Here is a 22,730-nt window from a genome sequence, read left to right as displayed (position 1 = left end):
TTTATTTCTGTATGTGCTATTTTAGCAGTATTTTAACTTGTATTACCAATGTTACAGTTCCTGTTTGAATGTCAGCAAAGAGCTAGTGTTTGTCTTTGTTCTGATGGTGTGAAGTCATGTCTTGTGGGGGTTTTCCTGGCACATTTTTCCTCTGCTCCAACCAGCTGTCAGACACATCTCTCCTGAGGACAAGTCATCTGCCTTGTTTTGTTTCTTCACACTCCTACGCCCCATGTGGCATCTCTCCCACTCCTAGATTACTGTTAACAGTTACAAACTAGCCAAAAAGAATGCCACCCTCCACGGTTTTATTATATACTACATTTTAAAAGCATACACACTAAATTTGTATTGTCGTTGTCCTTCCAACCCAATACTGAGTGCTGCAAAATTATGTGAAGTCCATAGGTAGCAGTATTCATAGACGGATATCTTCCAGGCTTAAGATGTTAGGCAGCCCATAGCATAGAAGTCACTCATTAGCTTTCAAGCCTGAGAGGTATTCTGGACAGTAGCCAGGGCTCCTCTAGGCCCTCCAGGCCGACCTCCCCAGTCTTGCCTTGCTGTCCTCCGACATGAGGCTGTCACCTGTGCAGCCATGGGAACGGCACAGGTTCATGCATCTCTAGCTGTCAGGTTAGTTCTTGCATGAACAGGAGTTTGTTTTTTTCATAGCTCTCAAATATCAAACCACTGTGCATAATTCAGTAAATGAATTCAGTTCTTAAGTTTGGAAAGCCAAGTATTTATGTGTACCCTAAAACAAACAAGTGTGTATCTTCTCAGTCTAGTATGTTCAGTTATACCTCTGTGGATAAACCGCAGTGTTCCCAGAGGGCTTGGCATCTCCTGTGAACTGATTCCCTAGGAGGAACCCCCCTGAGTGGAAACCCATGATTCCTCTTGAGCAGTGTGGAGGATGTAGGATGATCTGTGAAATTCAGTTGTGTGTGGTTCATTGTCAAGTGACGTGAGGGGCTCTAATTCTACCCTCACGATGTAGGGACCAGTGTCCTGTGAGATTAATCTCTGGAGTCAGGTAGGTCAGCATGGAGAACAAGAGAGGTCCTGCCTGGGCCTGGGGCAAGGAGCCTGCCCCCTCTACCTGCTTGGCGCAAGTGGACTTGGCTTTGGGGCCCATGCAACACATGTTGGAGCCCTCTCTCCACTGCTGAATGGAACCTGGAATCTCTCATCTACCTCTTGGTCAATCAGTTTCTACGTGCGAGAAGCAAGCTTGGCGGGCCAGCGTCCTCAGACATGCTGTAGCACTTAAAGAATTCAAAGGTTCTCTGGAGAACCATCTCCCAGAGATCCGGCCTGGATTCTAACTGATATTGGGGACCTGAATTTTGATTGATTAGCCTTAATTATAGCCTGGCATAATCTTGTACAATGTATTCTGGTGATCACATCAAGTTCTATCAGGGCACCTATGTCAGTGGTGCTATACTGGTCAGAGTTGACATTTTGAAATAAAAAATTTGTCATATTCATGCCTCTAAATGTTTTCCCCCATTTGCTTAGGTTAAGGTTCTTTCTCTGCTAACCTCACCTTCTTTTGGGGGGGGGGGGAACACTCACTTGCCTTTGGGAGGGGTAGTCTGAGACAGCAACTCAAACTCACTTGACACATTTGCTCATTGGCTGACACTCTACCAACTGATCCACGCCTCCAACCCCATTAGTATTTTTATTTTGGGTCTTTTCTGGTACTTTTTAAAAACAAAGCCTCCATGAGAGTGCTATCAATAACAGTGACAGATGGTTCCCCTCAACTATTCTGGTTTCCTCATACTCGTTCTGAGCTGTGGACGTGCATGAGGTTTCATCGGTACACACATGGAACTCAACCTGGCGCTGCGCCCTGTGCCGCCTCCTGAGTAGAAAGCTCCTTTACCCTAGGTTGGCTAGACGAAGCATTGAAGCTGATTCCTTCAGCACAGAGCAGGGCTTTGCAAATGGCACTACTGTGGCCTGGTCTTGGGAGAGTGAGGTGATTACAGAGAGCATTCATCCTGTTTAAAGGGTGGCCAACAATATGAGCAAAGGGACCAACGCGTAGATGTGGGGGCTTACTGTTTGAATTATTCTTACCAAACCTGTGTTGACCTTCCCTAGTCCTCCTCTATTCCAGTTCTCCTTTGCTATGTGTCTCCTTAATTTTTCTGATGGTCTAGGTATTGTGATCAAGTTAACTAGGTTAACTAGGCTCTGCTTGTCCCACACTTGATAAAGACTGCAGGGATCTGGACAAGGTCTAAATATTGAAACACCTGGGGTGGGCAGCAGAGCCCAGCACATTAACCAAGCAGGTAAGTCTTATTTATTTATTTATTTATTTTTGGCCGGTCCTGGGCCTTGGACTCAGGGCCTGAGCACTGTTCCTGGCTTCTTTTTGCTCAAGGCTAGCACTCTGCCACTTGAGTCACAGCACCACTTCTGGCCATTTTCTGTATACGTGGTGCTGGGGAATCGAACCTAGGGCTTCATGTATGGGAGGCAAGCACTCTTGCCACTAGGCCATATCCCCAGCCCCAGGTAAGTCTTTTTGTAGCTCACCATAGTAATAGGCTCAGACAATCTCAGAAAATTATTTAATAGTAGTTACAGCCTTTGGGTTGAGATGTGTACAGACATAAACTGGGCAAGCATTCTCCCAGCACTGGTCTTCTGCAGACTACTGATCAGGCTTCCCCTTGGTTTCTAAATCCAGCCTGGAGTCTCTAGCAGAACCCCAGGGCTCTAGGTCTCTTAAGCCTTAGTCCCCTGTTTGGCTACAGCTTGAATTCACTGGGCATTGGTTCCCCTCTCAGGCCAGCCAGCAAGTTGTTAGCTGCCAACAAGGACATGGTGTTGCGAGTTTTGTAGGTGGCACTGCCAATGTGGGGCAGGATCACTAGAAAGGAGAGAGAGGCAGGTGAGAGAATAGTTCAAGACCCTAATCTGGGTTCTTCTCTCACGACTGAGTTTGCCAGTAAGGAAGACAATGGAACTTGCTTTGGTCCTCCTCGGTGTGTTTCCCCTCATCCTGTCTCACCACCTCCAGGACTGGGGCTCAGGGTAACAGTAAAAGGACAGCTGGCTACTGAGACCCTCACAAGTAGAACAAGGGTCCTACACCCTAGAAACAGTTTAGGAGCTAGGCACCAACCACTTGTCACACATTGTATCCCTGAAGTGATGATACCTAGGTCTCCAGAAGATGAAGTACTGGATGGCATGCCCTGCAGAGCAGTGGGGTCAAGCAAGCGGGGTCACTGGTCCCTAAAAAAGGCTTGGGAGATGAAGCATTTTTCCCAGTTGCAGGCAACAGCCCTCACATCACAGCCTGCTTGCTCCAGGCAGTCTGGAGTTGGGCAGGGCAGTGGAGTTGCCAAGGCTGCAATAATAGGCACCTTCACTGGGCAGGCAGCAAAGGACTTGTTTGATTTTTCCATGCCAGAATATAAAAGGGAACACATAGCTCTGACCTATGGTGAGTAGAGGCCGAAACCTTAATATGTAAAGAATTATTAGTCAAGCCAGGTGCTGGTGGCTCATGCCTAGCTACTCAGGAAGCTGAGATCTGAGAATCGTAGCTCAGAACCACATCTCTATCACACACATAAACAGCCATGTAGAGAGCTGTTAAGCAGACAGCTGACGAGGCAGAAAGACAAGTGCTGAGACTGGTCCCAGAGCCAGAAAAACCAGTCACCTGGGAGCCTCGTGGGTGCACAGTCTCAGGTCCAGTCCAGATCTGCTAAAGCAGAATCACAAGGGGTTGGGTCCAGTGACCCGTGTAGCTGTGTCCCTCAAGGACTCAAACAGGAAGTATGAGAGCTAGTACACTGAGTGTCACGGATAGCAATGGCTAGAAGCATCTGACACACTCTTAGGGCATAGGAAGAGGATGAGACTGTTATAGCACAGACAAGAATGAGGGCCACCATAGCTCAAATCCTCACCTCTATGGGGTACTGTCTAGCTAGTGAGTCAAATATTGGAAAACCTACACTGGATTCTTCAGCCACATTAGGAAGAACTGCTGCTGCTAGTGTCAGAGGTGCAGCTCCAGACAGGCAGATGAGCAGTCATGCAGGCAAGAGGGACTAGTCTAGTACCCCACACTGATGAAGCCTAGTGGCTAAGAAAAAGTTGAACAGAGGCCCTGCTCCTATCCACAAGACAGAAGAGGGTTTTATTGCTGAGAAAACCTTCAGAAATACTGGTGGAATCATTAATTCTTTTCTCACACTTACACTGCAATTAGGCATTGATAGTAATGAGGTTTTTCCAACAAATAGTCACAAGGGTAGGACAAGTGGCTAGCCTCCTCTTCTATGATCTACTCCTTTGGGAATAAGCACCCAACTGAACATGCTTAGAAAGGTCACTAATAGCCTAAACAATTCATAGACCTCGTGTGTCCATGTTTAGCCCCACTCACACTGGCTCCACACAGCCCAGGACCACCTCTTGACCCCAGTCCACAAGACAGACATCTATTCTGGGAACACACAGCTCTTACCACAGTTCTTGAGAGTCAGCAGGGGGTGGTTTGTGGGCAGTGGTTCTGGGGTAGTCACATCCAGTCCAGCAGCTGCAATCTGGCCACTGGCTAAGGCCTGGTACAGGTCATCCTGGTTTACGACATCTCCCCTGGAAATGACCATGTAATATGGGTGCCCTCTACCCAGGCTTTTTTTTTGTTTCAGACAACAACCCATCTAGCATTTGGCACTGATTTCTAAAGCAGCAAATCTTAGTGTGCTACAGGAAGTCTGGATAGTCCTATACTCAAGAACCCTAGCCTTGACACTTGCTGGCTGCGTGACTCTTGACAAAGGTCTCAAATTCTCTGGACCTCAGTCTCTCCTGTAACACAGGGAAACTCCTACTGACCTCCCAGGAACGCTAGGAGGAATAAAAGTCTCTAGATACTTCCACCCCCAAATGAGAATCACAACATATGATCAGGGACCTGCTTAACAAGGGCAGAGAGACCAGCAAACACCTATCTTAAGTGTCTAGTAACTTTTAGCCAGCTCCTGGTGGCTCATGCCTATAATCCTAGCTACTCAGGAGGCTGAGATCTGAGGATTACAGTTCTAAGTTAAAAACCATCTTGGGCAAAAAAGTCAGTAAGACTCTAATCTCCATTTAACCACCAAAAAAGCTGGAGGTAGAGGTATGGCTCAAGTGGTAGAGGATTAGCACTGAGCAAGAAATCTAAGTGACAGCATCCAAGCTCTGAGTTCAAGCTTGAGGACTGGCACAAAACAAAACACAGAAAAACCCTGATTTTCCAGAGACTTCATATTGTACACCAAATAAAAAACAAATGTGCAGGGCTGGGAATATGGCCTAGTGGCAAGGATGCTTGCCTCGTATACATGAAGCCCTGGGTTCGATTCCCCAGCACCACATATATACAAAAGGCCAGAAGTGGCCTTTGTGGCTCAAGTGGCAGAGTGCTAGCCTTGAGCAAAAAGAAGCCAGGGACAGTGCTCAGGCCCTGAGTCCAAGGCCCAAGACTGGGAAAAAAAAAAAGTGCAATAAAGAACGTTGCAATGCAGGGCCCGAGTAAATGGAAGCCAGGGCTGCCACCAGCATGAGCCCTATGTTCTTGTAATTTTCACCACCCCTACCCTCAGCATTCCGTTGTAGCTAAACATTGGTAATTGTAGGTGCTCTGGGGAGTACATGAGCTCTCAGGGTGACCACATCCAATCCCCAACTCCAAACTGATTTAAAAGGCTCCAGTGGGGCCAGGTGTGGTGGCCACGTATTTGTAACTCCAATAGTTGGAAAGTAGAGGCAAGAGGATCTCAAGTATAAGGCCAGCCTGCGTGACACAGCAAGCTCAAGACTCCCAGCTAGCTCCCAGACTCCATAGCAAGATCCTGTCTCAACAACAACAAAAAATCTTCAAAGGTGCCAACAGGAAGAGGTTCGAGTGGCAGAGAGGGGAGGTCTGCCCCTGGTGCATGCCCAGTGGCCTGAAGGTACTCAGGGTCTTTGTCTCCCAGAGCACCAGGTTCAAACTATCGCTGAACTCATGCCAGGCTCAGTACTGAGGAAGATGGCCTGGGAAGGGCCATCCAGACCAGTAAATCCAGCCCTTCATGGGTGGAGGACAGTACCTGCCCAAGGTTGCCTGGTGACTTGGTGCACGCACCAGGCCCATACTCCCTGAACCTCAGTACTGTGAACCAGGCTCCGAGGGAGGCTGGGGCTACTGCACAAGGCCTCCTTACTGAGTTGTTGATCCATTGTTGGTTAATGGAAATTTAGCTCAGCCTGAGGTCTCATCAACAACCCACTTTTGATCATAGGAGTGGGGACAGTCCCTCAGGGATATTCAGTGGCCCTAAGCTACCTGCTGATGTTGACAAACACAGCTGTCTTCTTCATCTTCTGGAAGAAGTCCTTGTTGCAGAGCCCCTTGGTGGCAGGTGTCAGGGAGCAGGCCACCACAATAAAGTCAGACTCAGCAGCCAGCTGGGGGGCAGACACTGAAGAAAAGGGCTTCATCAGAGACAGCAATATAGGGGAGACTAACAAAATGCTAGTGGCAATCCTGCCCCTCATAACAGAAACTCCCAAGATGCTTTCTAAAGGCCTGGTTTCTACCTGTATAGTTCCAAAGACTGCACAAAGCTGGCAGCCATTTGTGGGATTCTGGTGTCCCCCATCATCTCCCAGCCCCTTGGTTTAGCAGATGGAGAAACTGAGGTGAGAGAGGGGCAGGAGGTTTTCTTCAAGGATCTATGATCTGGACCATCCATACTTTCTGCTCCTTCAGTGCTGGATGGGCTAATGGGGAGGAACGACAAGATCCAGCCTCCCTCTGCCCTCCATCATGCCATGCAGCTCCCAGGGCCTGGATCCTGGATGAAGGCACATACACAGGCTGCACTCCACTCAGTACGTTCCTAAGCAAATGCCTAGACTCCCTAAGCAGACCTGTGTCCAGAGGTGGGAAGATTAGATGACACCTTATGGGGCACAGCAGATCCCAGTCTCTTGGAGCCCCCACATTCCACCTGCAAACACCACCATTTAAGGCAGACTCCCCAAAAGAACACAGATGAAAATCCAGTGGAAATCAAGGTTTTACCTACCAAACTCTGCCTGGAATTCCGCTGCTTCCTCAGTCTTGGGATGACGTCCCATGTACAGAAACCTCTGGACACCAAATGGTTTCAATCGCCGAGCAATGGCCTGGCCTAGAGGCAAGGAGTCAGAATCATGGCTGGTTCTCAGCCTTTAAAAGATGACAGCAGCATTTGACAGCTCCAGGAGAGTGTTCCCTCAATGGCAGCACTGTCCCTATGAGCTAGTCCTGTCTTATCCAAGTGGAGCTGAGTAACCTGCAGTCCTCAGGGATCTAGAGATAATGCCACTTCTCCTCTGTGGCTGGCCTGGCTCATACTGTCTTCACATGGACCCAACCATCTTGAGGCTCAATTGCTAACCTTCTCCATGGACTGGATGTGGCATCCCTACAGATGCCAAGGGGTCCCCTCCTCCTTCAGGACCCTCTGCTTCTGTTAATGCAATCCCAGACCTGATGATGCCATTGTCCAACTTCCAACTTTCTCCAAACCTGCAAGAGCTTTTCACACTTGGGCAATTGGATTTGCAGACTTAGAACAAGACCCAGAGTCACTCAACTCCTGTAAGCAACTCTCTCCAGTTGACAGGTAGACTGTTGCCTGGCCAGACAGGTTATCCATGCTGCCTGTGCACGGCCCTCAGCCTGCACAGGGAGGATGACAAGAGTATCATGGACAGCTGCTTGGCTGAACACAGGCCTTCCTGGCCAGATTTCTCCAGAGCTGGCCACTGGAAGAGGACTAGCTCTGCTGTGTCGGCAGAATGGTAGGCAGACTGCCCACTGGGCCTCTGTCCATATAAATACTTCACAACTCAGTGTCTTCAAGAAGCCTTACCTGTGAAATTATTGGGCTCTCCACAGTGAGCTGCTCTTCAAGGTCCAGCCCAGTGTCTGTAGCCTTGCTGTTCTGTGTGTATGTGTGTGTGTTTGTCAGTCATAAGACTTAAATTCAGAGCTTGGGCACTGTCTCTGAGTTTCTTTTTGCTCAAAGCAAGTTCCCTACCACTTGACCCACAACTCCACTTCTAACTTTTTGGTGGTTAAGTAGAGATAAGTTTTATCAACTTTCCCGCTCAAACTGGTTTTGGGCCTGATCCTCAGATGTCAGCCTCCTGAGCAGCTAGGATTACAGGCATGAGCCTCCAGCACCAGGCTCTTGTTCTGTACTTTAGAGAGCTGATAGCCTAAGGAACCCAGCTCTCAGCAACTTTCTTGTCATTTAGTGAGTTCTTAGGGACTCCTGCTTTTAATTATTTATTCCTTTGCATGTGTGTTTTACAAAGTGGTTCTTCCCAGACAGCCTATCCAAAGGGAATTTAGCATTCCAGCACACATCACCAGGGATTCAAACCGAGCCAGGAGTACTGAGAGGTGTGGGGGAGGGAGAGCTCACCTATGCGCCCCAGCCCCACAATGCCAACAGTGCTCTGCGTGAGTCCATAGCCACACATCCACATGGGCTTCCATGAGGTCCAGCCACCGCTGTGGGGAAGGGGGGGATGGTAAGCAGCTTTAGAAAAGATGAAGAATCACAGGAGGCCTACATAACCAACACCCCTGGTTGTGATCCAAAGTCTAAGCTCCTGGTCAAAGGGGTAGTGGGTTGATGCCTCCCAGCTACTTTGCTCCACCATTACACAGCAGTGATGCCTCCTTTGAAGTTATGTGGGACACAGAAACAGAGGGCTATAAGGATCTCACACTATTTTACAGATGGGGAAATTGAGTCCAGGAAACGTAACCTGCCTGATGTTGCAGAGCTGGGGAACTGGAAGCCATAGGTTGTAAACTTGGAGCGTGGAAATCTGGAACAATTCTTAGTGCTCCAAAGCAACAACAAAAAGCCACAAGGCCTGCCCATTGCCCTAGGTGAACAGCTTGAGGCTCTGTCAAACAAGGTGCCAACCCTCTAGATGGGATGGTGAACAGGGCATTTACCACTGTAGAGTCTACCTTCGCCCCCCTGCAGAGACCTGGACTCTGGGGCACATCTCATGAGGGCTGTATCTGCCATGGCTACCCCCTGCTTCCAGAGTGCCAGCCCCAACTCTGCATCCCTTGGCCAGACCACACAACTCTTTTTTTTAATACTGGCACTGGCTTGAACTCAGGTCCTGGGTACTGGGCACTGTCCTTGAGCTTTTTCATTCAAGGCTGGCACTCTACCACTTGAACCACAGTCCCACTTGTAGCTTTTTGCTGGCTGATTGAAAATAAGAGTCTCATGGACTTTCTTGCCCAGCCTGTCTTTGAACTGTGATCTTCAGATCTCAGCTTCCTGAGTTGCTAGGAGCAACTTTGCTTCTTTAGGAAAGCAGCATGGTGCTGATGGTGCACCCAGTGCAGGTGTGGCTTTCAAAGCAGCCTGTGGCCTTCAGGGCTTGCTGAGTGAGGCATCATGGATGATGGGCTCAGCATCACCTTTGGTACTAAAAAGCATGCTCCCTGCTACTTCTTCTATGAAGCCACCAGCCAGCAAAATGTGTTCATTCCTCCTCATCTCTCATGAGTTCCCTTCCTGCCCTATTACCACACCTCTGCCTTGTGCTTTATTTTAGCTGTGTCCACTCTTCTCGCTGTGACACACACTAGGGACAGAGAACACACCCAGACCAGGCTGACCCTGGTTCTCAGGAACCACCTGTTGAGCAGAGATGGCTTTCCTGGCAGGTGTTACCCACTTCTTCACTTCCTCTATGGCCTCTGGCAACCGGCGGCAGGTGGTGAGTAGCAGGGAGACAGCAAGTTCTGCAGTGGCGTCGGTCAGGACATCTGGGGTGTAGCCCACCCGGATCCCACTGGGAATCAAATACATAGGGGGTTAACATCGGCCCCCTGCACCATTAGCAATGTCTACTGCTGGTGGTCATTTCCATAATGTGACTTTTGCACTGCCAGCCAGGAAGCTTGGAACTATAAATGGACATCAAGGGGTGGCCAGTCCTCATTCCCTTTTCCATTTCCTCCACTGGGGAAGCACATAATGATGGAAGACCGGGGTTCAAAGTTTTGTGCAAGTAATCACTTATTCTTCCAAAATGTCCTCTTGGGAAAGGGCAATAGTAACATTTGCCTTTTCTATTTCCAGGGGGTGTTGTAGGAATAAGAAAAGGGCAATACTAAATAGAGGGTAGCCACTCTTCTGACTTTCTGGGCTTAAATGGCTTTTGCACACATGGACAAGTTTGACCATCAACCACTTTACCGTTTGCACCAAAAGATAAGCAATGAGAACACACTACCAGTTCCTCTGGCTGCTCTCTGGTAGCCACCCGTAACCCAGGCCCTCCTGTCCAGAGCTCCAGTTGCATTTACCGCTTCTTGATTTCATCCAAAGCCAGGTGGTCGACGCCCACAGACAGGGTGCTGATGACTTTGAGGTCAGCTCCTGTTGTACAGAAAATGCATTGTCTTCCCCCGTAGAATTTGAAGCTATGTACTGGAGACTGTTATGCAGACATCTGCTCATTTGTGTTCACAGACCAAGAGGAAAGGCTGGTATCTCTAGTCCTCAGGTAAAACTCTGATCAACCTCTGCCAGCCACAGCCATGGCGGCTTAGGTAGATTAGGTGCCCTGGAGTCACAGTAGAGTCTCCTTAGAGCCTTAGACACCAAGGTTCCTTCACCCATTGGTGGTCTAGGGTCTCCTCTGATCTTATCTGGGGCCTCCCGATGGACATTACCTTCTCACACCTCCTCTTTCCCCAGAAAGCCTCCATACCAAGTTCAGGGGTTGGAGTGGCTCAACACTGACTTATAAACATTTCTCCCGGGTTGGGAATATGGTCTAGTGGCAAGAGTGCTTGCCTCCTATACATGAAGCCCTGGGTTCGATTCCCCAGCACCACATATATAGAAAACAGCCAGAAGTGGCGCTGTGGCTCAAGTGGCAGAGTACTAGCCTTGAGCAAAAAGAAGCCAGGGACAGTGCTCAGGCCTTGAGTCCAAGCCCAGGCCTGGCCAAAAAAAAAAAAAAAAAAAAAAAAAAAAAAAATTTCTCCCATCCCACAGCTCAAAACCAGAACTTTTCTCCAAACTGTCCCAACACAACTCACAGAGTGATGTTCATTCTACTTCAGAGCCAAGAGCTGTGGGTGGGGCCATGCAAACCCACACTGGGTTCCACACACTGGGTGCCTGCTGTTGTGGGCACTGAGCTAGATCCTCTCTCAGGCGGCACAAGGGGCTCAGAAGGGGCAGTGTTTTGCTTAAAGTCACAGAACAAGGCTGTGGCGGGGCAGGAAGGACACCCAAGGGCATCCTCCCTCCCCTTCCCCCACCCCTGGCCCCTCAATCCACACTGAACTCTGCCCTTCCAGAGTCTCCCCCAGGGACTCACAGCACGAAGGGGCAACTTTCACTAACTGAACCTAACTACTGTCCAGTACTTCAGGGTGTGCCTTCCGAGGGTTCCCAAGGCAAGGAAAGCCCTGCAGTCCCACCCAAGGGTTAAGAGCTCCTCAGAGTCCCACCCAGGCTGCCCAGCACACACCTGCAGCATCCAGAAGCTTTTTGTCCACACGGTCAGAGAGAAGGCAGAGCAGGCCATGGGCTCCTGCCACCCCGCGCTCCAGCTCCTTGCTGGGGATGGGCTCATCTGAATCCCACTGCTCCACCTCACAGCTGAAGGGAAGGAAAGCCACTAAGGGGGTGCAGGGAAGCCCTACAGACACTCAGATCTCTCAGAGCCAGCATTGCCTTCTGCTTGCTGTGACCAGGGAGAGTCAGGCATACAGGTGGTCTCTGTGAACTATCCAGAAACAAATCCTGGATGGTGAAAGCTGTCACAGAGCAGAAGCTGAAAAGGGCTGAGGGGTTCCCAGAGCAAAGCCTAAGTGGAAAGGAGGAAAGTCTGGGGGAGCCACTGCAACATAGCACCACAAAGAACTGTCGGAGTCACAGGGGGCCTCCAAGGGGCCAACTGGAGTGAAGGCCAAGTCGGGAAGGGTCTTGCATCCGACAGGACTTGGGCTTCAACAAGTAGCTCCATTTCTCTCTGTCCTGAGTCCATGAAGCACAAAGCTCTCATCTGTAGGCTTTGCCAGAAAAGATAAACTCTAGGCCAATGGACAAAGGAGTTTAGGGAGAACTTGCTCTGCAGTGGTGGGAACCAGATACTCCTCTCAGCCTTTAGAGACGGCTTAAGGTATTACAGCAGTGGAAGCTCCACATCTTTTTTGTAATGCTTTGGCATTGCTCTCCCATTCTTTAGTCCAAAGCAGGTTCCCCACAGAGGCTGCATTGTGCTGGGCAAAACTAAAAACATACTATGTTCTCTTCTAGAATTGGTTTTTCCCTGACAGATACCACAAGTGCATGCCTGGCAAGATGCCAAGGCTAGACAAGGCTGAGTACAAACCCCTGGTCCACCACTTGCACCTGTGAGATCCTAAGAGAAGTACTTACTTCTTACCCTTTTCTGCTCCGCCCCCTCCCCTTTAAAAAAAAATGTTTGTGCCAGTCCTGGAACTTGAACACAGGGCCAGGACACTGTCCCTTAGCTTTTTTGCTCAAGGCTAGCACTCTACCACTTGAACCACAGCTTCACTTCTGACATTCTGGTAGTGAATTTGAGATAAGAGTGTCATAGAGGGCTAGGAGTGTGGCTTAGTGGTAGAGTGCTTGCCTAGCATGCATGAAGCCCTGAGTTTGACTTCTCAGGACCACATAAACAGAAAAGGCTGGAAGTGGCTCTGAGTTCAAGCCCCAGGACTGGCCAAAAAAAAAAAAAAAAAAAGACCCCATGACTGACAGACAAATAAAAATAAATAGAAATAAAAGAGAGAGAGAGAGAGAGAGAGAGAGAGAGAGAGAGAGAGAGAGAGAGAGAGAGAGAGAGAGTGTCTCATAAACTTTCCTGCCCAGGCTGTCTTTGAACTCCAATCCTCTGAGCTCAGCCTCCTGAGTAGCTAGGCATAAGTCACCAGCATTCACTCTGTCTGATTTGTAGTGAATGACTTAGGAAGTACAATACTGACTTCACGGTGTGGCAAGAGCGGAAAGCTGATGTCTAGGGAGCAGCTGGCCAGGATGGGCCACAGGACGAGATTGAGCTGAGAGCCATCAAAAGCTCCGGCCATCCACCGGCCAGGTCAGTGACATCCCTGCTCTCTGACCCCTCCCGCCCATTGTAGCCAACCTCAGAGGGTAAAGAATTAACAGCCTGAACTTTGCCTCATCGGCAGCCTCCCCTCTCCAATAGCTGGCAACCGCCCCGTGCCAGGTGGCCCCATAGCATTTGCCAGGAGCCTGGCGAGAGTTCGTTTGAGAACGTTCTCTAAGCAACCTCAAAATTCCAAGCACGGCCCGGCTGGGCACAGTGAGCAAGTCTGACCAAGACCAAAGCTCTGGACTCCTTCACCCTTCCTTCTTCCCCACACAACTGGGGCCTGGCAAGTTTGCTCCAGCCAGCCCTGGCGCAGCTCCAGGGGCCCCAGAGTTCCAGGCGTCCCCAAAAGCGCGCGTGGAGAACGCTACGTCACCCAGGGCCGCGGTGTCTGAGTTCTGGGGCCGGCACACTCGCCACGGCGGCCGGGGAGCAAGGTGGTCAAAGGGCTCCGCAGCCGCAGCCCGCTCCGCCCGCTCCGACCCGGCCTGACCTGGAGGGGGGGGGACACGGCGCGCACAGCGGCGGGGACACGGGGCGCTTACTCTGCGGCCTGGGCGAGCGCGGCCCTGCCCTCGGGGGGGATTCTGCGGGTGACGAACACCTTCATGAGGCGCGCTAGCTTCATCCAACCTGCAGCCTGGGGGACACCCACGAATCCTGACGGGGCCGGAGCGACGGAAGTGGGGGCGTGGCCACGGCGCGGACTGGCGCGGGGCGGGGCCTCTGGGGTGCAGGGGCGGGGCCTTCTGCAGGGGCCGAGCCTTGGGGCAGCGGGAGATGGGACCCGGGCTAGGCTTGGGGGGCAGCGTCTAGCGAAGGCAGTGGACCGTGCGGGAGCAGGGAGTGGCCGTGACAGGGTGTCTGTGTGGGGTATGAAGGTAGGGCTCTGAGGGTGCCCTGTGCATCATGAGGAGACAGATGGGGACTTGACGTGACGGAACCGGAACCCTGGCAACTCCAGAAGCTCTGGGCCTGCCAGGCGTGTCTAGGGATTGGTTGGAGTGAATGGAGGGGCATCTAGAGCGGAGTCCTGTGAGCGCGTGGGGGGTGTCTGTGTCCATGTGAATAGGTTGTCAGGGTGGGGGGACCCAGAAAGGAGAATGCCCTTGGCCATTCGTGCCACGCCGAGGCTTCCGGTCACACACAGTGGGCTCTGAGCCTGGTGCGATCTGCGTACTCTCAGGGGAGCTGGACAGCAGGGAATGAGTCTGAATCCAGAAATGATGCCTTCAGGACCTAGGGCAATTCCCAATATGAAACCACAGTGTAGCACCGCACAGCTACCCAGGCTCGTTGGAAAGCTGCTGGCACTGGAGGCAGGGCCCAGCATGAGGTCATGGACGGGCACCCAGGGTTACGGTCAGGTGAGTGGGAACCCAAGTTCTGTCACCCGCAAGCTGTCCAGCCTTGGAATCTAACCGTCTGTGTCTAAATCCCAGTTCTGCCATTAATGAAACATTAAACTTCTGCGGGCCTCAGTTTCCTCCTTGGTAAGATGGAGATTGTAATAGTACCTGCCTCCTGGCTTATGGAGAGATGAATCATACACAGTGCTCATAACAGTGCAACACTACAGCTGGAGCTTAACAACTGTTATTAACACATGCAGGGAAAATAGCACCCTGGGGCACCACATTGCAGTTAATGGAGCTGAAACCAGCTCAGGACAAGTGCTGGACCCCAACCCTGTCCTTCAGTTCCACTTGCCTCCCTTTTGCCTGAGAGTTGTTCAGTTACTCGCTCCCAGAGGACAATAGAGTGATCTCTTCTCCACTGATTAAAAAAAAATCAGAATCCATGTATATCCTAAGTGCCAGTATAGAGGACAGATTTGCACAGAGAGGTGATCTCAGCAACTGGGGCCACACAGCAAGTTCCTGGGCCATCTGGGTCCTTGCCAGAGCTTAGCCCTGCTACCCTCTCTCTGAAGTAACACATTAATAAATGTCGTACTCACTGACCTTTATCTTGGCTGCTGGGCCACTGCAGGGAAAAGTTACAAAATACATTCAGCATTGACATAAAGTGGTGTTTTTCTGTCCACAGGACAGGCACCTGGGTACATCTGGGCGTCTGTGCTGTTACTCATTGAGCCCAACTCCTTCTGATCACCAAGGCCCCAGACAAGCCTGGGGTAGGAGAGGACACAACAGGTTAATGGGTTTGCATCCCCTGGCCACCCCCCAAGGCAAAGTGTAAAGCACAAAGCTGGCACTTGGTAAAAAACCACGAGGCAGTGGGAATGGAGCCAGATCACAGAGCCAGGTAAGGGCTGATGATGCACATCTGTGGAAGAGGTCTGCCCCTGTGGGCTTTGTTGGCTGAAAACTACTCATCCTGGTGAGTAGATAACATTGGTAAAGCAATCTCAGAGTCTTGACCAAGGAGAGGAGACATAATCCTATTCTTGATTGGGTTGGAAGGGATGAAGGAGAATGATACAAAGATGATCAAGATGCTCTGTGTATAAACTGATTTGTGGTGGTAACCCTTTTGTACAACTATTTAAAGATAACAAAATACAATTTTAAAAATAAACCTGTTCCCGTGTGTGTGTGTGTGGGGGGGGGGGGTCCTGGGGATTGAACCTAGAGTCTTTAGCATAATAGGCATGGACTCTATCACTGAGTTACACTCCCAACCTGAACACTCCATTTTTTATATTCAGAGTGTCAAAGAATTTGGAATGATGTTTTAAAATTGTCACACTTAACATATGATTATATAAGATGAGGTTAAGCAAAATAAACTCCAAGAGATGGAAACAGGAGGACTTTATTGTTGTCATTGTGTTTAATGTACTAGATGAATTTCCTTTGGTGTACCCCCTGTGGTCACTGTATATGATTTTGGTACACAGGATATTGTATATATGCTTATCTGAACTAGGGAAGGGGAAAGAAAAATGAGGGAGGGTTTAACAGTTAAGACAAGAAATGTACTCACTACCTTATTATGTAACTGTACCCCCTCTGTACATCACCTTGCCAATAAAATTTAATTAAAAAATTGTCACACTTAAAAAAGCCTTTTCCTCAGTGGGCTGTTGTTGTTGTTGCTTAAAAAAATGATTGTTACTCAATTCTAAGCAGAAAGAACAGTGCTGGAGGAATTACAATACCCAACTTCAAGCTGTATTATAAAGCTATAGTAATAAAAACAGCTTGGTATTGGCACTGGAACAGGCCTGAAGACCAATGGAACAGAATTGAAGACCCAGAAATGAACCCACAGAACTACGCCTACTTAATCTTTGATAAAGGAGCTAAAAAAATTGTCTGGAAGCAAGATAGCCTCTTTAACAAATGGTGCTGGCAAAACTGGTTCAACACATGCAACAAACTAAAACTAGATCCTTATATATCACCCTGCACCAAAATCAATTCCAAATGGATCAAAGACCTCGAAATTAAAACACATACCCTGAAAACACTAAAAGAAGGAGTAGGAGAAACACTTGGGATCCTTGGCACAGGACGGAACTTCCTTAACAAAGACCTAGAAATGCTACAAATCAAAGAAAGGATGGACAAATGGGACTGCATCAAACTGCAGCGCTTCTGCAGGGCAAAGGACATAGCTTGCAAGATAAACAGAACGCCCACAGATTGGGAAAAGATCTTTACCGGCCATACAACGGACAAAGGCTTCATATCTAAAATATATACAGAACTAAAAAAATTACATTCCTCCAAAAAAAAATGCAAAGAACCCCCCCCTCAACAATAGCCCCCTCAACAAGTGGGCTAAAGACTTAAAAAGAGACTTCTCTGATGAGGAAATGAGAATGGCCAAGAGACATATGAAAAAGTGCTCTACATCACTGGCCATAAAAGAAATGCCAATCAAAACTACATTGAGATTCCATCTCACCCCAGTAAGAATGTCCTATATCAAGAAAACTAACAATAACAAATGTTGGAGGGGATGTGGCCAAAAGGGAACCCTACTTCATTGTTGGTGGGAATGTAAACTGGTTCAGCCACTCCAGCACCCGGTATGGAGATTCCTCAGAAGGCTAAACATAGAGCTCCCCTATGACCTAACAACCCCACTTTTGGGTATCTATCCAAAAGACCACAAACAAAATCACAGTAATGCCACCAGCACAACAATGTTCATCGCAGCACAATTTGTCATAGCTAGAATATGAAACCAACCCAGATGCCCCTCAGTAGACGAATGGATCAGGAAAATGTGGTACATATACACAATGGAATTCTATGCCTCTATCAGAAATAATGACATTGCCCCATTCGTAAGGAAATGGAAGGACTTGGAAAAATTATACTAAGTGAAGTGAGCCGGACCCAAAGAAACATGGACTCTATGGTCTCTCTCATAGGGAATAATTAGCACAGGTTTAGGCAAGTCACAGCAGAGGATCACAAGAGCCCAATAGCTATACCCTTATGAACACATAAGAAATGCTAAGTGAAATGAACTCCAGGTTATGGAAATGATTGTTATATCACAGTTGTAACTACTTTCAACATCCCATGTGTATCTGTAGCTTCTATTATTGATGATCTTCTTGTATCCCCTTCCTGTGGTTGTACCTGCACTATCTCTGTATCTTATCTGAGTACATTGGAAACCGTGTATACTGGTATTAGAACTAGGAAACTGAAAGGGAATACTAAAATCAAGAGACACAGGGTAAAAAGGACAAATGACTACATAAGCAATACTCGCAAAACTGGTGTAAATGAACTGAACAAGTCTTGCGGGGGTGGGGGGAAAGTAAAAGGGGGAGGGGGAGGGGGGAATGAGGGAGGAGGTAATAAACAGTAAAAGAAATGTATCCAATGCCTAACGTATGAAACTGTAACCTCTCTGTACATCAGTTTGAAAATAAAAATAAATAAGTAAAATGATTGTTATTAAAAAGGTGATATACAGAGGGGTTACAGTCATATAAGTCAAGTAAAGAATACATTTCTTTTTGGACAGTGTTGCCCTTTTCTCCCTCTCTCCCAGTTTTACCCTCCCATTCCCACCCACAAGGCGTAAAGTTCATTTTCAACATAGTGTCTATTGCTGTATTTTAAAAAACGCTTTGTCCCTCTATTTTTGTTTTTTGCCATTCCTGGGGCTTGAACTCGAGGCCTGAGCACTGTCCCTGGACCCTTTCTGCTCAAGGCTAGCACTCTGCCACTTGAGCCACAGCACCACTTCTGGCTTTTTCTATATATGTGGTGCTAAGGAATTGAACCCAAGGCTTCATGTATGCGAGGCAAGCTCTCTACCATTAGGCCATATTCCCAGCTCCTGTCCCTTAGCCTTTTCCACTCAAAGCTGATGCTCTATCACTTGAACCATACCTTCACTTCTACCTTTTCTGTTTGTTTGTTTTGGTGTTTAATTAGGGATAAAAGTCTCATGGACATTTCCTGCTTGGGTTGGATTCAGTCTGCAATCCTCAGATCTTGGGCTCCTAAGTAGCTAGGAGTAATAGCTCACAAACATGTGTTACTGGTGTCTGACTTATATGGTTTAAGTTTTTAATTTTACATTTTTTAATAGTTCTGGGGATGGCCTCCTACATGCCAAGCCAGTGCTCTACTGCTGAGCTACATCTCTGGCCCTAAGTTTTTCTCTTTCAAAATTTTGTTCTATTGGTACTCAATAGGTAGCTGTAGAGTTATGAAATAACCTTTATAGTATATCTAACTAATATCTTCCAAAATTATTTTTCAATCCTCTGTCCTACCTGCCTGCTCTATCATATCCTATCTCTGCTGATTCTTGACAGTTTTATTTTCTGTTGCCGTCTATTTAATCTACTGCCAGTATCATAATTTTTGTCTTAAAATACATTTTTTTGAAACCAGGTTTCATTGTGTAGTACAAGCAGGCCTCAAACTTGTGATCCCTGTGACCCAGACTTCTTCACGCTATGATTACAGGCTTGTATCACAATGCCTGGCTTAAAATACATTATAAAGTGGAACCGATTCCTAAGGATTCCAAACAAGGACTCTTCCCTTCCTTCTTTAACAAGGTAAATTCCATCTACCCTGCAGGATGCAGTTCTAGCCATTGCCCCAGGGACTCCCTTCTGATACACCTGCCCCTGTTGGGTTTGAAGGACCCCCCTCCTCTGGGCTTCTAGTCCCCTAAGATACCTACAGATTGAAGTTTCATGTCTGTCTCCCATCCAGATGCTTGAGATCCTTGAGGTTGGGGCCTTCCCTTAGTTAACCTCCCCAGGATGCAACCTAGTATCAAGTCAGTAGTAGGAACCCCATAAATGTTTGTTCAAGAGTGAACGATGAGAGTGGCAGTGTGAACTGAGAGGACTTCTCTGAATTCCAGGAATTACTCAAGCTAATTGGAGACAAGAGTCTCAAGGACTTTTCTTCCAGGGCTGGCTTCAAACCACGATCCTCAGATCTCAACCTCCTGAGTAGCTAGGATTACAGGTGTGAGCCACCAGCATTTGATTCAGATTTAACATTATTAAAGCAACTTAGAAAAGAACACAGTTATGGATGCAGTCAGAAATTAATGAAGCCACTAAACCCATGGCTACACATTACACGGCAACCATGATGTAAAACAGCCCAGGGCCTGTGAGATACTGTGGTTCATGTTGTTTCTCAAGCTTGGTGAGAACTGGGCAGCTCAGAGGATCCTCCCCGGGGGCATAAACCAGCCAGGTAACAAAGTGATCAGAAAGAATATAGCAGAGAAAGGAGATTATTGTGTGATATGATGTCACGGGAAGACAGAACTTCATCCTCGGGGTACAGACAGGAGCATTGGGTTTAATTAGAGGAAGGATCGGGGACAAGGAGTAGAAGTATGAGTTATTATAATCTGGGTTAAAAGTGTGGTCTGGGGCTGGGAATATGGCCTAGTGGCAAGAGTGCTTGCCTCATATACATGAAGCCCTAGGTTCGATTCCCCAGCACCACATATATAGAAAATGGCCAGAAGTGGTGCTGTGGCTCAAGTGGCAGAGTGCTAGCCTTGAGCAAAAAGAAGCCAGGGACAGTGCTCAGGCCCTGAGTCCAAGGCCCAGGACTGGCCAAAAAAACAAAAACAAAAAGTGTGGTCTGGCTTGACATCTGTTCAGTTCTACTTTCCTAAAGAGGTTATTCCTGTCATCTCATGTAGGCAGCAATCACATCCTTATGAGACTGGTAGGGAGCGGCTGGCCATGAGCAATAGGAAAATGTAAAGACAGTCTAAAATGTAATTAAGTCTCCCAACTCACAGGGAACTGCAGCTCCATAACTGGACCTGTGGATAGGAATTTCTCACAGGTAATCTCAAAAAGTACCCAGACTCCAAAGGCTAATGCTAGAGACAGTCTGCTTTTAGACTATTGGAAGGGCATTTACAACAGGTACTTGAAACTATTTTTGCTGTCATGCGTCAACTAAAAGTAAGAGAAAAATCCGGGATCTCTGCTGGCATTTTGTGTTTGTCATTGGTTTAAGATGTTTTCTTCTTTGCAATAACTTGGGTTCCAAGAGGAATCCTCTCATGGAAATCAGATTGCTCCCTCAAATGACAGAGGTGACAACTTCTCTGGAACCTAACAAACTAAAATTGAGATAATGACCAACCTGGCTATAGTCGTAACTGGGACTCTTAAACTATGATGCCCTGTGTCAGATGCCTTTAATACTTCCTCTACTTAAACTGAATGCTCATGTCTATGCACTAAAGACAGCTACTCATCTACTCATGCCATGCCTATACCACCTCATCTCCTTTTTCTGTCATATTTCCTTCTTAATAAACTTGCCAATTGATTGTGAAATCACTACATTTGAGACCTGAATTCTTTTCCTGTAGGGTGCTAGGATGGAGGTTGATTAGCTATGCTGGATTTCCTGTAACAAGATGATCTCGCTAGCTCCTAGGTGCAACCTGATCATTATTAGTAGTTATCATCACTTTCTGTGTGTGTGTGTGTGTGTGTGTGTGTGTGTGTGTGTGTGTGTTCTGTCCTGTGCAGCTCTATTCTTTAGGGTAGTCTTAGTCCCTTGTCATAAAGATGTTATGGATCAGTCCTTGCTTTTTTTGGAATGATTGCAAAGTACCTGTGGAGAGACAAAATTAAGACAGAGATGCCAGGCTTTTCCCCTTGGTTTTAGTTAATTTGTGGCAGCAACAACAGTTTAAGTATCTGTTACAAATATACTTGCAACAGACAAAGTAGAGTGTTTTAGCCTTTGGGTTTGGGTACTTAGTAAGACAGTCTACAAGAAATTCCTGTCACTAGGTCCAGCCTACAAGTCTGAGATAACCTGTAAGATAAGTTTAATTATTACATATGTGTTTGTGCATGTGTGTACACACACACACATTTTCCCCCTCAGAAACCTTGTGATCTCATCCTCTGTTTTAGCTACTACCTATCAAATCTTCAGCCATCTTTGGGGATACAGACATTTGCCTTAAGTTAAATAGGGGGAATTAGGGTCAGAGTTCCTAATATAACTAGGTACAGAGTTAAGACAGTCTGAAGTCACAGGCATGTTCAGTAGGGCCAATGGTGGTCCATTGTCTCAGGGCTGGTCATGTAAGGCCTTGCCTGGCGGGTGGTCTGACCCTTCCTGGGTTCCAAGAAGGCTGCAAAGTGATTGCAGGAGACAATGGCTCCGAACAAAGGACATGACAGAAAACAGACAAGATGGGATGCCAAGCCTTTATCCTGCTCCTAGCTGATTGATAGATCCAAGTCAGGAGTTTCTGCTTTTCAGCAAAAAGTAGTTTTTAAAAACCCGCCTCTTCCAACTCTGACCACCTTGGCCAGTCTCTAGGTTCAAAGTGTCACGTTGGCTCCAGATCCTGCTCAGCACAGAAGAAATGCGCACTCAGCAGTCTGGCACACGGGCATACATTTCTGTTATGGTCTTCACCTCTGTCCCCTGTCTCTCCCTTTCCCTCCCCTTCATTTCTGTTCTATTTGGTTTTGAGTCTTGCAGCCCAACCTCCACTGACTAGAACATAAGTTCCTTGACAGCTAGGACATTGCTGCTTTGTTGATGTCTAGTGTCCTACGCTTTGGCACCACACAGAAGCTCTGCAAATATTTGTTAAATAAGTGGCTGGTGCAATTGCCATTCGGTGGGCCTCAGGGACTATTCTTCCATGCTGGGACTTTGTTGTTCTATCATCACCTAGTGGGCACTTTTATGTACTGCCGAGTAGGGGAGAAAAATGCTGACTCTTCCAGGCAGCAGGGAAGGCAATTGCAGTGGGCAGAACAGCCCTCCAGGTGCCCCACATCTGTGGTTTGGGCTGCTGGCTCCAAGCTTCTGGAGGATAGATAGCTTTCCTGGAGGAGGTGACAAGAAAGACAATAAAACTTGGGGTGGTGGGGCACAGGGAGGAAGAAAGGTGTCCTTGTAAGAATAAGTAAGAGTCTGGAAGTTTGGGCAGATGACGGAAGGAAACTCCCACCTAAGGAGTGTTTGATCCGTACCAGCTACTTCACATGCAGGACCCAAAGAAGCCAATGAAGTAGACAGCGCCAGTGGCTCATGCCTGTAATC

At 47.9% G+C, this 22,730-nt stretch overlaps 1 protein-coding gene across 1 annotated transcript; it reads right to left on the bottom strand.

Moving 5' to 3' along the window:
* Window positions 1-2,585: 2,585 nt before the first annotated feature.
* Window positions 2,586-13,912, bottom strand: Grhpr (glyoxylate and hydroxypyruvate reductase). The gene is made up of 9 exons (XM_048336404.1): window positions 13,758-13,912; window positions 11,599-11,729; window positions 10,421-10,493; window positions 9,787-9,903; window positions 8,499-8,587; window positions 7,110-7,214; window positions 6,365-6,500; window positions 4,514-4,644; window positions 2,586-2,899 (listed from the first exon to the last, which is right to left on the bottom strand). Exons 1-9 carry the CDS (start codon window positions 13,838-13,840, stop codon window positions 2,778-2,780), a joined length of 987 nt encoding a protein of 328 aa, XP_048192361.1. The 5' UTR covers window positions 13,841-13,912; the 3' UTR covers window positions 2,586-2,777.
* Between the last annotated feature and the right edge of the window lie 8,818 nt (window positions 13,913-22,730).

Source organism: Perognathus longimembris, chromosome 1 (genome assembly GCF_023159225.1).
Source record: "Perognathus longimembris pacificus isolate PPM17 chromosome 1, ASM2315922v1, whole genome shotgun sequence".
Lineage (NCBI taxonomy): Eukaryota > Metazoa > Chordata > Mammalia > Rodentia > Heteromyidae > Perognathus > Perognathus longimembris.
Note: the sequence above shows the minus strand (reverse complement) of the source record. Positions and strands in the feature narration are given on the sequence as shown.

Bases quoted from the DNA above. Each gene is read 5' to 3' on its own strand.
- Grhpr (XM_048336404.1), bottom strand. From the start codon at position 13,840: ATGAAGCTAGCGCGCCTCATGAAGGTGTTCGTCACCCGCAGAATCCCC. The intron at 11,730-13,757 runs GTAAGCGCCCCG...CCTTCCCTTCAG, and splicing joins GCGCTCGCCCAGGCCGCAGA to CTGTGAGGTGGAGCAGTGGG. The intron at 8,588-9,786 runs GTGGGTAACACC...CCTTCCCCACAG, and splicing joins GCCATAGAGGAAGTGAAGAA to CGGTGGCTGGACCTCATGGA.